The 15,471-nt window shown below is 39.3% G+C and overlaps 1 protein-coding gene across 4 annotated transcripts in view; it reads right to left on the reverse strand.

Annotated features, from left to right (window-relative positions):
• Positions 1 to 7,514: 7,514 nt before the first annotated feature.
• BCL11B (BAF chromatin remodeling complex subunit BCL11B) overlaps positions 7,515 to 15,471 on the reverse strand; it is a 92,553-nt gene continuing 84,596 nt past the window's right edge. For all 4 annotated transcript variants that reach the window (XM_048948117.1, XM_048948114.1, XM_048948116.1 and 1 more), the window contains one exon: positions 7,515 to 12,444. In XM_048948117.1, coding sequence (XP_048804074.1) covers positions 10,433 to 12,444 — 2,012 coding nt within the window. In that variant the 3' untranslated portion in view covers positions 7,515 to 10,432. The remainder of the gene's footprint in view (positions 12,445 to 15,471) is intronic.

A 15,471-nucleotide genomic window follows, 5' to 3' on the forward strand; every position in this document is an offset into this window, starting at 1 on the left:
ACAAAAGCAAGTGTCGCTGAGTGCAGAAAATCATTTGAACTCAGTGGCAAAAGATTTAAAATATCAGGACATACTTCTGGAAAAAAAAATTGCTTGAGAGATTATGCCAGACTGAAATGACAGAAAAAGCTACTTAATTCTGCTGTCTGATCATTCGCATACACCACCGAAGTTCCTACTTCTACATAGTCAACATGATTTACAAAGAGCTACTACTTCCCAGTACTCTTCTTCAGAATTCATCCACTGGAGAAGTCACACTCAGCATCACAAAGCAACTGATGTGATTTCATTCAAAACAGTTCTTGCTTTCAAAAATCTGGTGAAAACCTTAAATAAGACTTTCAAAAAAAAAAGAAGTATTAGAGATTACAACAGCTTACCAAGTTGCGATGGTTATAAAGTATAACGTGACTCTCATAATTATTTTAGATAATCAGCCATTATAAATAAGCCTGCTTGCTCTGGCACAACAGAACAATACTGATTTATACCTGACAGTGGTCTATTATGGTTTGGAGAAAAGGAGAGAAACTTAGACACTAGTAGTTTGTTGTTGTTGTTGTTGTTTTTAAATGACTTCTTCAGGAGTTGTTGCAGTGAGAGAAATTATGGATCTGAATTGGAACCTTCTGCACACAGGGAAGATCCTACCAGGATGTCATTCTGAGAGTTTCTCCATAGGACTACTGAAACACTTATGAGCTGTATTGATCTAGAAATGACTCTGGTGCTTTTCATATCTACTGAAATCACCCTAGTTCTTGCTACCTGTTGGGTACTACAATGGGTTTCTACACCTGAAAGATGGGGATTCAGAATTTATGTTTCTCTTTGAAAGATGATAAGATAAGGCCAAGTTACAGAAAGAGAATGAGGCTGGCATACCAATTTTTCTATGTTCAAAAATGTTCAGACATTAAAAATATGGGCAGATTAATGTCTAAAGTAGGAATTTTTTATAAAATAGTATCGGACCAACACTTTATTTTCAAAAACTATTTGCAAATGCAAAGCTTGTTAAAAATCTATGGGATTTACAACTCAAGTTACCTCCAAAATGGGATTTAAACTCCCATTTCACTGAGGTATTTTGAAATGTCTATCTGGCTTGATTCGCCAATGATTCTCCAACAAATTTCTTTCATCTGAACATTATTACCACGTGAAACATGATTTTCTCTCTTGTTTATATCTTTTAACATCTCCTCCCCTCTCATCTTCTAATTCTGTAATTGTGTCATTATGTTCTGTCAGTCATTGTGGGTATTTTACAGGAATGGTGCTTTTCTCAGTGAAGCTCGTACATTATGTTACATCAGTGCTAAAAATTCAAAGTATTCTGTGATAAATGCCTGGTTTCTTATTAGATTGCTGCAGCCACATCCTGAATAGAAACCACTGTTACTATTAATGTCAATTTTCCCTATTTTTGCTGATAGTTCACATTGGGAATATATCAGATAAAGATATTCCTCCTTTGGCCTTCTTCCTCACTCCAGAAATTCTTCCCACTCATGGAAGTGCCTGTTTGTTTCTTTTTTCTCTCCACATTTCACAGCAATGGGAAAATCCATGCCACATGACCCACATGAGGTGAAGCCTCACGTGACCCCAACATATGGATAGTTATATCCATCTTCTCACATAAGTTGGTAAACATAATGAGGAAAAGAATTACCAATATACCTAGCAGATGTACTTTGGTACTGTGGAAGCTTAAAATGTGCCACAGATTGGTCTGGCTTCTCACTGTATTCTGCTCTGTTGCTTTCTGGTATTAAATCCTTTGGGATTTTAATACAGCCTACTAGAATGTCAAATAGATATTGGTCACATGCATGGCTACTCCAGTTGTGACTTCTGAAGGGAACACAGGTGCCTTCATTTATCACTGCAATAATCATTTTAAATCAACTTTACTAAAATAACTGGCAGTCTTGAGGGCAGAGTGCTGTGGGCTTAAATCACCTCAGTTATACTTCTGTGCTAATTAGGAGCAATTCAAATGAAATTAATATTGTACTCTACCTTTCTAGTTTCACATGAAATTTGAATTTAAAGTTATATACACTGGGTTTCTACACACATTCACGTAATTTGTTAGTCACTGGACATCCATTCTTTATGCGTTTCTGAAGAACAATATGTATTTTTTATTATTATTCTAATTCCTTGCCAGCTTACGGATGAAAGAAACCTGTAAAACATTATTGTTCTCCTTCACATGTTGTTTTTTTTTTCTTTTCTGTGATTACGCTTATGACTTTTAATTAGCACTGGCATTTGCCAGCTCTATATGAATGTATGTACGTGGTCTTCAGTTGGAGAGGAAGTATTTCACAGGTGTCCTGATAGATTAATAAATAAATAAAACCCATATCTAACTTTTGTGTAGTAAAAGCAATCTGTAAATCAGTACAGTGTCTGCAATCGGCTTCTTACTAGTATGGGAAGTAGAAGAATTAGAACCATATTTTTTGGAACTAGCTTCATCCTCAAACTACAGTCCAAAAAAGCCCTGAGGCATGTGTCCGCTTTCAATAAATGTAATACCATATTGTTATATTCCATGGTTAAATCCATGGGGGAACAGACAGTGACAAAACTGGATGAAGAATCTTTTTTACACTCCAATGATTATTTTTTTCAATGGATAGGCAGAATATTATGTTTTATTCTATTCAGCATGAGACCACGTTTAGGAAATATCCTGAAAAGACTCATCTTTCATTGGTAATGAATGGACAAAAGGAGAGAACACCTCCAACACGTGTGATCCCTTACTGGAGAGCAGTCTGTCATCTCTCAGACAGTGAAATCCATGTTGTCACTGAGTAACTAAAGGTCAGCATTTAGCTGAGCTAGGAGAATAATTCAGAGCAAATCAACTATTAGGCAAATGTTGCCTCTTTTTTGCTTACAAGTTGTCTGCAAATAGATCACAATTTTCTCAAATATATTCATTATTCAGAATTATTTCCTGAATGATTTTGGTGTATAATTATTGGTCTGTTCACAAGCCTTTCATTTTGAGTACTTGGTTTTCAAGCTGTTCTAATTGGACAGATGGATCACATGGCGCCTTACAGTGCTCTGATAGGGTAAGTGTAACTCTTCAATTTCACTTTTAGGTGGAATCATCTCAATTATGAAGCTAGAGATTAATGGCCACTGCTATTGTATTATATGTTCTTGTAATTTATGTGAAGTTTTACATGTAAATCAACATATCCAGATTCAGTCTCAGGTGTACTTCCATAAATAAGGAGAAAATCTATTGAACCCAAAGAAGTAATATGGTAGAGAAATAGTATGAAGAATAAGGGCCTTGAAAAATCAAACCAGCATTATAACACATTTCTTTATTATAGTGACTATAATGCTGACTCAAAGTACTTCTCATTCTGTAACAAAGTTTGAACTCCATTGAACTGATTTTGGATTTCACAAAGGTTTTTCTAAACATTTTGCCTTTACTGGTTATAAGAGTTCTTCTTTGGTTACACAAGCACGCATGACACAGGAGCATCCAACTCAAGGATGCTGCAAGACTCCTTCAGATTTGTTTCCAGCCTTGTTTGTGTCATTTCTTACATTTCCTCTGTCAGTAGTTCCTAATCCTGCTTTTCCCCTCATGCACAATATGTGTGTTATAAGGGTTCTGATAGACATGCTCTACCAGATCCAACAGCAGGGACTTCAGGCATTACTACGTCCAGGCTGCCCATGCTCCTCCTTGCTGGGCAGATAACACCTGCCCTTGCAGAGGCAGTGGATAGACAGAAAGCTCTCTCATGCTCCCAAACCTGCATAGCCATGACCAGAATGAGCAGCAGGAGCTGCTGCATCGTACAACTTCAGGGCCACATCTGCAAAGCCTGCAGCGCCTTCAGAACTAATGAAACAACAGAGCTGTGTAAAACTCCCTTAGAGTAAAGTCCTGTTTATGGGGTGTCGAAAACACCCCTTGCAAAGGCAAACTGTACAAAATTTAGAAGAGATCTGTAACAACCTCTACAGACCACAGCAGAACACTTTCAAAAAAGTGTGACATTTGGAGTACTACAGTGTGAACTAAACACAACTGTCAGTCAGATTCTGATTTCATTTGCACTGTTTTTTCATGACTGCAACTTTCAAAGCCCGTAGCCTTTATACTGTTCTGAAACCTTGATCCAGCAAAGCACTTACGCACATACCTAAATTTAGACTGTAGATTCAGGGAGCCTGAGATCAGGAAGGGACCATCTGTAGGAGCTTCTCTGTAGCCCAAACCACTGAGCTTCCCCTCCTGACTTCTGAGTTGAGTCAAATACTTTAAAGTCCAGGAACAGTTCCTTTGAAATGAGTTTCAATTACCCACCTGCTTTGAATCACAAGCTTGTTACATGGTTTGTTGGATCAACGCCTCCAGGAAATCAGAATCTGGTCTCCGGCACACCACATCTTTCCTGAGCTTTCCAGCAATGGTTTGAATACAATCCTCTCATTTAAGATTCCCATGCATTTGATATCAGGTTGGCTTGATAAAGAGTATCAGGACAGCAAACTGCCTGAAGCTGTCAGCTCTTAGCCTCAAACTGCAAACTGTGCACAATGCTGCCTGTGAATGTGCATGCCTTTGTCCCTCACTGAGGAGGAAGAGCAGATGGGAAGCTGAAGTTATATTTCGGTGCTGCTCACATGATGACACAGTGTGTGGCCCAAATCCAGCTCCTGGTTAAATCAGTACATATCATCCTGGTTTACATTGCCGTCAAAGAAGCTAAACACATTAACCAATGTTAGGGGCATAAGAATACTGGTAAGCACACCATTAACTTTACAGGGGTGGAAACACAAGAGCAAAGCTCTTCTCAAAAGAGCTTCGAGCTTTCTGAAGCTCAAAAGCTTCGAAAAACTGTGGTAAATGCCCCACATATAATTTTATATGAGAAATTTGACTACTCGAAGAATTAGACTACAATCTTTTCTCAAGACCTCTACCCATGAAACTGCTTTATGTTATATTTGAGCCCAAGGGAGGCAAGTAGAATTTGAGCACATGCTTAGCATCACACAGGTGCTTACATGTCCTCCCCAAACATGACTTCTCTCCTCATGGACTACCATGAGAACTGACAGAAAACACTGCACAAGTTCTATCATCCTTACTGAAGCTCCAATTCCTCACATCCTTCTGCTCCTTTTTTCTTCTTCCCACCCCTCAATTTCAAAAAAACAGGAAAGACAAGATTTGGAGATCAAGTCAAATGTCCAATTTATTTTTATAACTTGAAACTGGAACAAACGTTGTTTTGAACGAGCGTACAAATGAAATGGTAGACACATGCTGAACTCAACATTGTGACAGTAAGGGGAAAAAAAAAAAAAAAAAAAAAAAAAAAGAGGCCAAAAATCTTGTACAGAGAATAAAAGGAACAATAAATATTTCACTAAGCCATATTGAAATGACCTCCAGCCATCTCAACATTTTATCCATAATAAAAAAAAAAAGTGCTCTTGTTTTTTAAACAGAGCACAAATACCAAGCAATAATAAATAGTTCCAAACTTGTAGTAAAAGACAAAACCTCCAAGTAAACAACAAAAGCTCATACAATAAGTAATAGAAAAAGGTAATAAAAATATTTTGCCTTGCCGGTACAAATGCAAACAACTTAAATCAACGTTACTTTGCTTTGCAGTTCTAAAATACAAAGAGCACCATAAAAATGAGTTTGCCTGTGATAAACAAAACCTTGGACTGTCTTTTACATAGGACTGGGATGAAATGCTGATTTTTTGACCCTTTCCTTAAAAAATCAGTATTTTTCTTCCTCAAACCAGGTTCTCAAGCCTGTCCTGTTGCCAAGGGAGTCACGTGGAGATTTGTTCCAGACTTCAAAGGCATCAGGACTAGACACAATGAAAGTAATAAATTCCACCTTAAAATAATAATAATAAAATCTAGTTAAATTGTGAGAAAAGAGAACTACGGCAGCATTCTAGCTATTTTACCTCTATGCTATATTGTGCTTATGGCCTAGTAAACTACAGTTCTCCTAAGCAAGAAGAAAAGGAGAGCCATTTAATTATCACTACAGTCTGCAGAAACACAACCCTTGTGCTTTTGGGGTGATTTACTGTTAGTTTCAGTGATCTAAGTCACAAGACTAGACAACTGCTGGTGTTGGCTATCCTGGATAAAATAAAATAGAGACCGGAGCTCCTTAGCAGCTTACACTACAATGAAAGGTGAATTCTTTCTTAAAGCAAAGAACCATGGACTGAAAACCATTGAATTATGGACTGTTAACTGCTGATCTGCATTACATTGATGCACGTCCAGGGGATTCTGCTGAGCTCTGCAACATGTCTCTGGTTTTGTACAAATGTCAGAGATCTGAATTTTCACCAAAAAGTGAAAATGTGCCTTTAAGGGATCAGATTCCAGCCTCAGCTGCGCTGGTGTAATCCAGCAGTAAGAGTGATGAATAATTCCTGATTTTTATCAGCTTGAGATCCAAAATTTGTCCAGAAGTCTTGAGGGTACGTTGCTCAAGCCAGGAAGACATATCTGGTAGCTGGACCAAATTCTCCCTGCTGTCACACCCATGCCTCTCCAATTGCTCCAGCCGTTCTGCACCGATGAAAGCTGCAGAAGAATTTGGCATGGAAATTTGTTTTGTTTGCTTTATTTTTACCGTCATTTCCTCCAAGGGTGGTGAACACTTTCTCCTTCTCCCCTTCACTAGGCATCAGTGCCTCTTCTGTCACCTGTCTTCCCTTTGACCCAACGGGGAGAGAGCGTGAGAGAGAGAGAGAAAGAACAGCAAAGAGACATCAAAAGGCACAGAATTTCATCCCAGTCCCTCAAACATTCAGAAATTTATGGAATGTACAATTCGGAGTGAACAGCAGCAAAGCAGCTAATAACATGGACTGGCAAGACCTGTACACGGAGTAGGTCCTGTTCTGACAGGGAAGAGAAGGGCTGTGCCTGGACCAATTTTACGTCAACCCAGTTACAACTGTACCAACAGCAGATCATTTTACCTGTGTCAAAGCGATGCGCCACGCTTTTTGCTATAAAATGCCTTTCTTCCAGAGGGCGGTCGGGCAGGGAGCAGTGAGTGGGGTGGCCGGGAGAGGGAAGATGTGTTGGACATCTTCTTGTTTGGAAGGGGGGGAAAAAAAATCTCTCTCTCTCTCTCGAACCTGTGGGGAAGCTGCGGGATGTCACCTCAGACACCTTTACGGAAACTGAATTTCACTTCTCACAAATAGGTAATAACCATCAAGCCTGGTTCAACCATACCTGGTAAAACCTTGATGCAAGGGGGCCAGGCAACTTTGAAGATATTTAGAGCCCTGTGGGAACAGCACTTTTTTGTAGGCCATTTCTGACAAAAAAATATATATATATACAACTAAAATTATTTCTGAACAACGACAACAAACAAAAAAAAAATTAAAAAAAAGTACTTAATTATTCTGTTTTGTTTCTTTTACTCAAAGGTCGTCTAACAACCCCCTTTTTTTTTTCCTGTACAATAAGGACTTCACGTACAAATTTTTTTTTTTTATTTTTGAAATATTTTATCCTGCCAAATTAAAAAAATATATTATGGCAGCCTGTTTGTTTGTTTTTATTTTTATTTCCAAATTCACTAACAAAAAAGTACATTAAATCCCTTTAAAAGGACAAGCGTACAGTTAAAAAATTACAAGCTTCAGTAAAAATACAGCAAGTGCCTACATCATATGAATCAACCAATATCAATATCCATTCCAGAAGGGGAAGGGAATGGGGATGGGGGAAGAAAAAAAGAGAAAAATAGGTACAGGTCAGAAACGTGATTTTTTTTTTTCTGCAAAGCAATAACAATATTAAGCACTTTTTTCTACATACTTTTTCTACTTGGTGTAGCAATCACCTTTTAATCCCCGAATACAAGATTCTATACATTTTGGAAATAAAAATTCAACACCCAAGGCAGAAAAAAATTTACTAAAACTCAAGACTTTACAGTTACAGTGACAAGAACAAATTTATAGACCCACCATTTAAATTTTACTGCAACATTTTCAAGGAAAAAAGAAAAGGTTTTTTTTTTTTTTTTTTTTTCTTTCTGGTTTTGTAAAATGCCCAGGCATTCTCCATTATTACAAATACTGGTCCACTTTTACAGTAATCAAGAAATTTTAATATATATAATATATACTAAAACCCCGTCACCAAAAGAAAACAATATACACATGGCCATTATGGCATTTTTTTTTAATAACCTATTAAGCAAACTTTGAAAAAAAAAAGATTGCTCAAACACACATACACACAATTTCTTTTTTACCCTTGTATGTATTCAATACTGTAAACGTATTTTAAGACAGAGTGCACTAAATTTAACTTTAAAAAAAATTAGCCGTTGTTCCTGAATTGTTTTTTCTCATTCAATGATAACAACTTGTAATTTGTGTCATTTGAGTTTTAATTCAGCAGTAAATCATTTCCATTCCATTTCCTAAGCAGCGTTGTCCTGAAAAAAAAAAAAAAGCTGAGAATAATTCAGCTAATGGATGTCCGAAGTTGTGCTGGGTATACATCTTCATTTGATTGGGTCTTATGGCATTTTCATGTCCACTATCTTCAACCAGTAATTTTTTTATTATTTTTTTTTAAGTAAATGTGGCTCTTTTTTTCTAAAGAATGTACTTTTCTTGTTTTACTTTTTTTTTTAAAAGTCTTTTCATTTCACAAAAACATTTTGCATTTGTCTCAAGAGACTCAAATAGGAAGATCAGTTTTCAAGGCACTCACGTCAAATTGAATGGCAGTAGAAAAACTGTCCAATAAATTATTTTTATTTATTTTTCTTTATAGTGCCAGTATTGTGAATGCCATGCTTAGCAACACTGACACTTAATCTCAGCTGTTCCCTTACAGTTTAACCCACCTTTGGGCCAAATAGAAGAATATGACGTAATTTCTTGTTGAGAAGCCATTTTTGTCTTAACCACAAACAAAAGCTTTAAAGTGCGGGTCAACATAATTAAAATCTCTAACCATAATTGTCCACTGTTTGCTAATATTAGGCATAATGAGCTTTGAAAAAATTGGAAATTTGAAAGTAGAGCAGGTGCATTTTTCTGTTCTTTACTTTTTTCTGTTGTAATGCTTTTCTCAAAATACAATTAACTTCTGTTCTTAATTAAGTCAATGGGAAAATTCCTACTGACTTCAGTAGGAGCAGAATCTTGCCAAGATAAGTAGATAGACTAGAATTTATTTTTTCCTTCCTTATAATAGCATAACACCATTGTACATCATATAAGATAGTTTTGATATTTCCACCCATAAACCAAAAGACTATGAGTCAAGTCTTTTCATTGAGAAATTGCCACTTGCCCATCCTCTAGTAATTCTTTTAACTACAGCAAATTTGGACTAAAGGAGAGACACGTACAAACATCCTAGACTCAGTTTTTTGTTAATGAGGTTTAAAATGAAAAATTTGGCTCCTCTGATGTTTGTAAAGAATATTACAATACTTGAGATGTACTTTTACTGTCTCTGGGAAGAGTGGCAGGAGGGGAAGAGGGAGGGAAAAACCCCCAAAAGTGACAATGTGGCATCATTCTGTTGCCATAGCTTTAATAGCAGGAAGAAACTATCCAGTAATAATGCACAATTAAGAATGTTAACTGTTTTTTGAATGTAGCTGCCTTTTGCACCTATGACTTTTTAGTTGATGTGACTTTAATGTTGAAATCCATCTAGAAAGGCCTCTATCATTAGTGACATTGTCAGTGCTACATATTCCATCCAATTCCAAAAGAAAGTGCTAATTTTAAAGATTGTTATCCGCTGTACAATTTTGTTTTCCCTAATCTTCAGGGTTATTTAAAAAGAGGAAAGGAAAAAAAAAAGGGGGAGGATGGGTGAAAGAAAGAAAGATCTGTTAAAATGCTGGCTTCTTCACAAGAAATTACACATGCTTAGCTTAAATTTCAACAAAGCAGCGGCCCAAAAATTATAATTTAAAAAGATATGTTTCTCCCCTACAATGCAAGTAATCTCAGGCTACGACTGGGTAAAATTAAAAAGGGATACCCAACAAAATTTAAAAGAAATTTAAACAGAAAGAATAAAAAAAAGTACCTGCACATGCCAAAAAATTACAAAAACCCAATAAATACAGAAATTATTGCACAGTTAAAAGGCTCCACAATTTTTACTGCCTTAATCAACCCTCGGGTTTAATAGAACTTTGTAGACACAGGTTATATTTAAGTGCCAAAGTCTGGCACCTACCATAGTTATGCTAAGTAATGTTTACGGAGGCAAGTTAGGTCATCTTTTCTCAGTTGGCAATAGTTAAAACTGTACAAATAAAATGTTACCTAGACCCCTGAAATTTAACCTAGCGGGGGAGGGGAGGGGGGCCTTAGCTTCTTTCTGCCTGCTCAATTTTGACGTCATTTGTCAGCAAATGTTCTCCATGCCACTTTTTCATGTGTTTCTCCAGGGTGCTGTAAACACTGAAGGGCATCTGGCAAATGTCGCAGCGGTAGACCTCCTTCCCTATCTGGCCATGCGTTTTCATGTGACGCGTCAGCTTACTGCTCTGGGCACATGCATAGTTGCAGAGCTCGCATTTGTAAGGCCGCTCTCCAGTGTGGCTCCGACGGTGCACCGTCAAATTGCTGCAGTTCTTAAAGACCTTGCCACAGTACTCACATGTATCGCTCCTGCGCCCTTCCTTCGAACTGGGTCGCCCAGGACCTGGGCCGCTGATGTGAGGGGTGCTGCCTCCGGAGGCCGTGCCGCTGCGCCCTGAGAGCCCCCCGTCCAGCATGTCCCCCGGCGGGGTGGAGAAACGCAGGCTCCCATTCTCAGATGAGTGCTCGGAAGAGGTGGCGAAGGGAGATTGTCGGGAGTCTGTGAATCCTAGAAACGGATCCTTCATGAAGTGCCTCGATGCTGCGTACCCTACCAGCCACTGGGAGTAAACGTTTTCGGAAGGTATTATTGTTGCTGGTGGCAAGTCCAAATCTTTCTCAACTTTTATTCGTTTAGATGAGTTGTTTAAGCTGGGGCTTGTGATAGGTGTTGGCTTTCGAGGGAACAAGTTTGGGAAGGGCTCACCTGGGCCAAAGTTTCTTCCGTTGACCGTCCCCTCCTCGGTGCGGTCCAGCTCTCCTACCACCGAGTCTTCATCGCCTGTGTCTCTTGGACAGAGGTCTCGTGGACACAGGTCACGCTGGTCAGAAGACCTTTTCATGAAGCTACTCCTCTTCTGTTTCTCAGCTAGCATGTCGTTGTATTGCTGGATGGCACCGAGACTTACATTCTCTATCACTTTTCCCAGGACGAGGGATTTCTCATCTGGCAGTGATTTGGAACCATTTTCTCGGTTACGACTCAGCTCTGAGTCCATACTGAAGCTTGACTCTGGCCTGCTCTCATTTTCCAGCTCCTCTTCCTCCTCCTCCTCCTCTTCCTCTTCTTCATTGTCATGGCCGAGGGAGGGATCGCTCTCATTCCTGAAGTCTGTCTCACTGGATTTCAGTCCCTCTCCAGTGAGCTCACTCGTGCCTGGCTCAGGAGAACTCGTGGTGGACAGTCCATCATCTGACCTGCCTGTCATGGAGCCAGCTTTATGCATATGCGTTTTCATGTGACGCTTTAGCTTGCTGGCTTGGGAGCAAGCATGGTCACATAGCTGACATTTGTAGGGCTTTTCTCCTGTGTGACTACGCCGGTGGACGATAAGGTTGCTCTGGAACTTGAAGGTTTTCCCACAGAATTCACAGGACTTACTCTTGGCCTGAGGCTGGGGAGGCGTAGTGCTGCTTGGGGGCATGGGGGGCAGTGGTGGGGTGCTCAAAAAAGGTGATTTAGGACTTGGCTGGAAAGGATTCAACAGGCGATGCATAGGGTTGGTGCGACTGGGCGAGACTGGCGGAGGGGTGGAACTGTTTCCTGCCAACTCTCGAAGCCTTCTGGAGAAATCCATCGCTGGGGACTCAATTGCCATGGGGTTTAAACGCATAACTCTGTCAAAGGCACTGGGATGCTGGGCAACTAACCCCATTTCTTCGGCACTAAGGCGATGTGGATCCAGATGATGACGAGGTGGTGGGCTGAATAGCGGAGGCGTGTTTGGGAGCCGACCCTCACCAAAGCCAGGATGTTCACGCAAGATGGGTCCTGTCATCCGCAGAAGATTAAAAGGGTTGTTGTCTCCAAGGAAATTCATCAGCGGGGACTGTGCAACAGTCTCTGGTCCCAGAGGAGGAGGGATGGTGATGCGTGGAGTAAGGGAACTGTTGGAAGGGCTTGTTTCCAGGTAGATGCGGAATCCATGTGTGTTCTGGGCATGCTGAAGCAAGAACCAAGCGCTATTAAAAGGCTGCTTGCATGTTGTGCAAATATAGCTTGAAGGCTCATCTTTACCTATAAAAGAAAAACAGAAAGAACACTCAAAAAATAATACAGTGGAGAACATTCAAATACAGTTGGCATGCGCTTTATTTTGCTAACACATTTCCTCCTTGGCATTTCTGAAAGAAGGACTTAATTGCAATGTATTGACTGATATAAATTGTTGAACAGCACATTTACTCACCACACTTATTCAGTTAACATGTATGACAAATATCACACATACACATTGGTGCTGTATACGCTTATACCCTCCAATTTGCAAATAAAACCTTTTATGACGCATGAGGATCCAAATCCTTTCATGTGTTTATTCCACAAAAAAGGAATTTGTTTCAAGGGATTTATGGCTATGTATGAAAATCAAAGAAAATGCAGTATGGTAGATTTTATGGGGCACCTGCAGGAGCTTCAGTATCATTTCCACTCTTTTGTTTTGTATTTTATATACTCGGGGCAGCAGTCCACTGAGATCCTGCTGAATTTAATATATACATGCTTCAGTCATGCCAGAGCTTCCATTTTTAAAATAGTATGTAGGTATTAGCTGCTCAAGCTCTATTTGAGTCAACAGGAGCTTGGAAAACGTATCCTTGCATAAACCACTTTGACATTCTCTTTGCCAAAACACCAAGAAGCCACTCAAATGAAACATCCAGTAATCAAAGCTGACAGCAGAGCTGCAATTAACAGTAACAAATGTCGGGCCGTGCTTGAACTGGGTCCCAAGAATTTCTGAGCCTAAGCCTGTTCTCCAATGTAGAAATGCTCACTGGGGCCAAAAACATTGTTCTGTTTGCCTTTCTAGGCTCTTTGAACACTGCATAAAGGTGGAAAGCATTCCTTTAACCTTGATTCAGCTTTACATAAAGGACAGGTGTGGACAAGTCTGTGCTACAGTCATAATTTTGCTAGCTAGAAAATTCCAGTCCTGGGCACAATATAAATTATATGCTATCTTTAAAATGCACTTTCTCTCCCCCAATCCTTTTTCAATGCCTCAACATTCCAATAACTTTATAAGTACATGTCTACTTGAAAATTGTGATCTGGTGTTTGTTGTTTTTAAAAGAAGTGTGAGGTTTCCTAAAAAACAACTCTCCACTTTGAAAAATCTACAATTAATTTTTTGTTAGATGGCTTATTTGTCTGTTTGCTTGTTTATGAATTTTACCCCTCCTGCACCCAAAGGCACTGAACTTCCTGCAAGTTCTGAACCCAAACACAGCTCCCCTCAGAGCCTGTGAAATGCCCCAAGCACCCTAGCCTCCTCACTGCAGCATGAGTCTGAAGCTGGCAGCCCATTGGGGTATCGCAATCAAAGTTTGAGCTTTAAAATAGAAGAGTTTATAAGGTGTACAGAAGCGTATCATCAAAACTACCTTTGTAAAGAGAAATGACTCATAGCAGCCAAGAAAAAAATTACATCTGGGGCACACAAGGAAAGGAAGGATTGCTGCTGGCTGAATTCCCCTCTTCTGGCTGTTGCGGGAATGGCTGCTGCTAACAAAATCTACAAAACCCTAGACAAGGAGGCTAGAGGATTATCTGCCTACCTATCAGCCTGTCAGTCTATCTAATCTTATCACCCAATGAACATCCATAAAAGCGTAAAGGAACGAGCATCTATCAGACTGGGACTTCCGTACAAAGGTATGTGATAAATGTAGTGCAGTTCCTCCTGCTTTTATTGATTTTGCAAGGCTGTTGCTGTGGACAGCACTTTCAGACCCCAATTTCGGAGAATCCAGCTGTCCACAGCCAAGAAAAACTCTACCCAGCACAGCGAGTGTTTCTGACTGACACAGCCCCACACCCCAGCCCTTCACACTGTGCTGCACAGGATGCACTCAGATGCTCTGATTAATCTCTAGCAACTACTGTTGGAGAAGAAACAAGTTTGGGAGCAGTACTGTGCTTGGGAAAAAAAAAAGAAAAAAAAAAAAGTGCCTGTAACTGCTATTGACATTAATGAAAGCCACGTACAAACACTGAAAGGAACTGATACATTATCCCTTAAAATCTACTCAGCACTCAGGCAGTTAGGGAGTTTTATGTCAGCTCTGCAGCCAAAGCAACAGTAAATGCTCCCATTATTACTTCAAATATTTAAATTTCTGTTTCTTACAGAAATATGATGAAAATGTCTAGACGTTTAACTTTTCTTGCACGGCAACATGTGTAGTATAAAAAGTGACAGAAATCATTGAAGCAGACTAAAGTATATAACATACTCTGTCAAAAGCTTTTTTTAACAATATGTTTTACCTCAGCTCACCCTGGAATAGATTTTAATAAAACCCCTTCTGAAGTGTGATCTAATAGCAAATGAAGTGCAGCATCTTACAAGGTCATATATCTTCAAATTAAAGAGTGCTCTGCACCCTTCACCTTCATTTTATCCACTCTAATTAATCGATTTATTACCCACAGCTGTTCGATTCTTTCATTTTTAAAGTCACAGCATGCATTCTCTTTCGTTGGTTTCTTTTTCTTCCTTTAAAAAAATAAAGTGTGTGTGTGTGCGTGTGTGTGCATGCATGCATTCTCCTTGCTTAGCTCAAGAGCTGACAGGGGGAAGAAAGCAGCTGTGCATTAAATGACAGCAACAGCAACACGTTTACTTCAGCAAAGGCACATACGTAAAAGAGAAGAATTCCTGAGCAGGCTGAGGATCAAGGCCAATCTAAAACTGAAATGGCTGATTAAAAAAATTACCCTCAAAATGGCAGCCAGCTGGATGCTTGCTACTACGTGTTACGTGGAACTGAGATGTTTCATTTTGTTCTCCAAAACTTCACCTCCATGAAATCCAAGTGAGGAAAGAAAACTCTCTCCTTTTCACTTTTCTTTCATACAGAGCAAATTAGTGCTATTAGTGATGTAAGATTTACAAGCTGGAAGCAATAAAACAGTCTTCCTTTCCCTTCTTGTTTTGTTTAGATTTCATGTTCCTAAACACTTATCTCGAGGAGACCACCACTCAATGGCAAAATTGACTGCAGGCAATCTGTCTACCAACCTCTAACTGCTCCATAT

Source organism: Lagopus muta, chromosome 6 (assembly GCF_023343835.1).
Source record: "Lagopus muta isolate bLagMut1 chromosome 6, bLagMut1 primary, whole genome shotgun sequence".
Lineage (NCBI taxonomy): Eukaryota > Metazoa > Chordata > Aves > Galliformes > Phasianidae > Lagopus > Lagopus muta.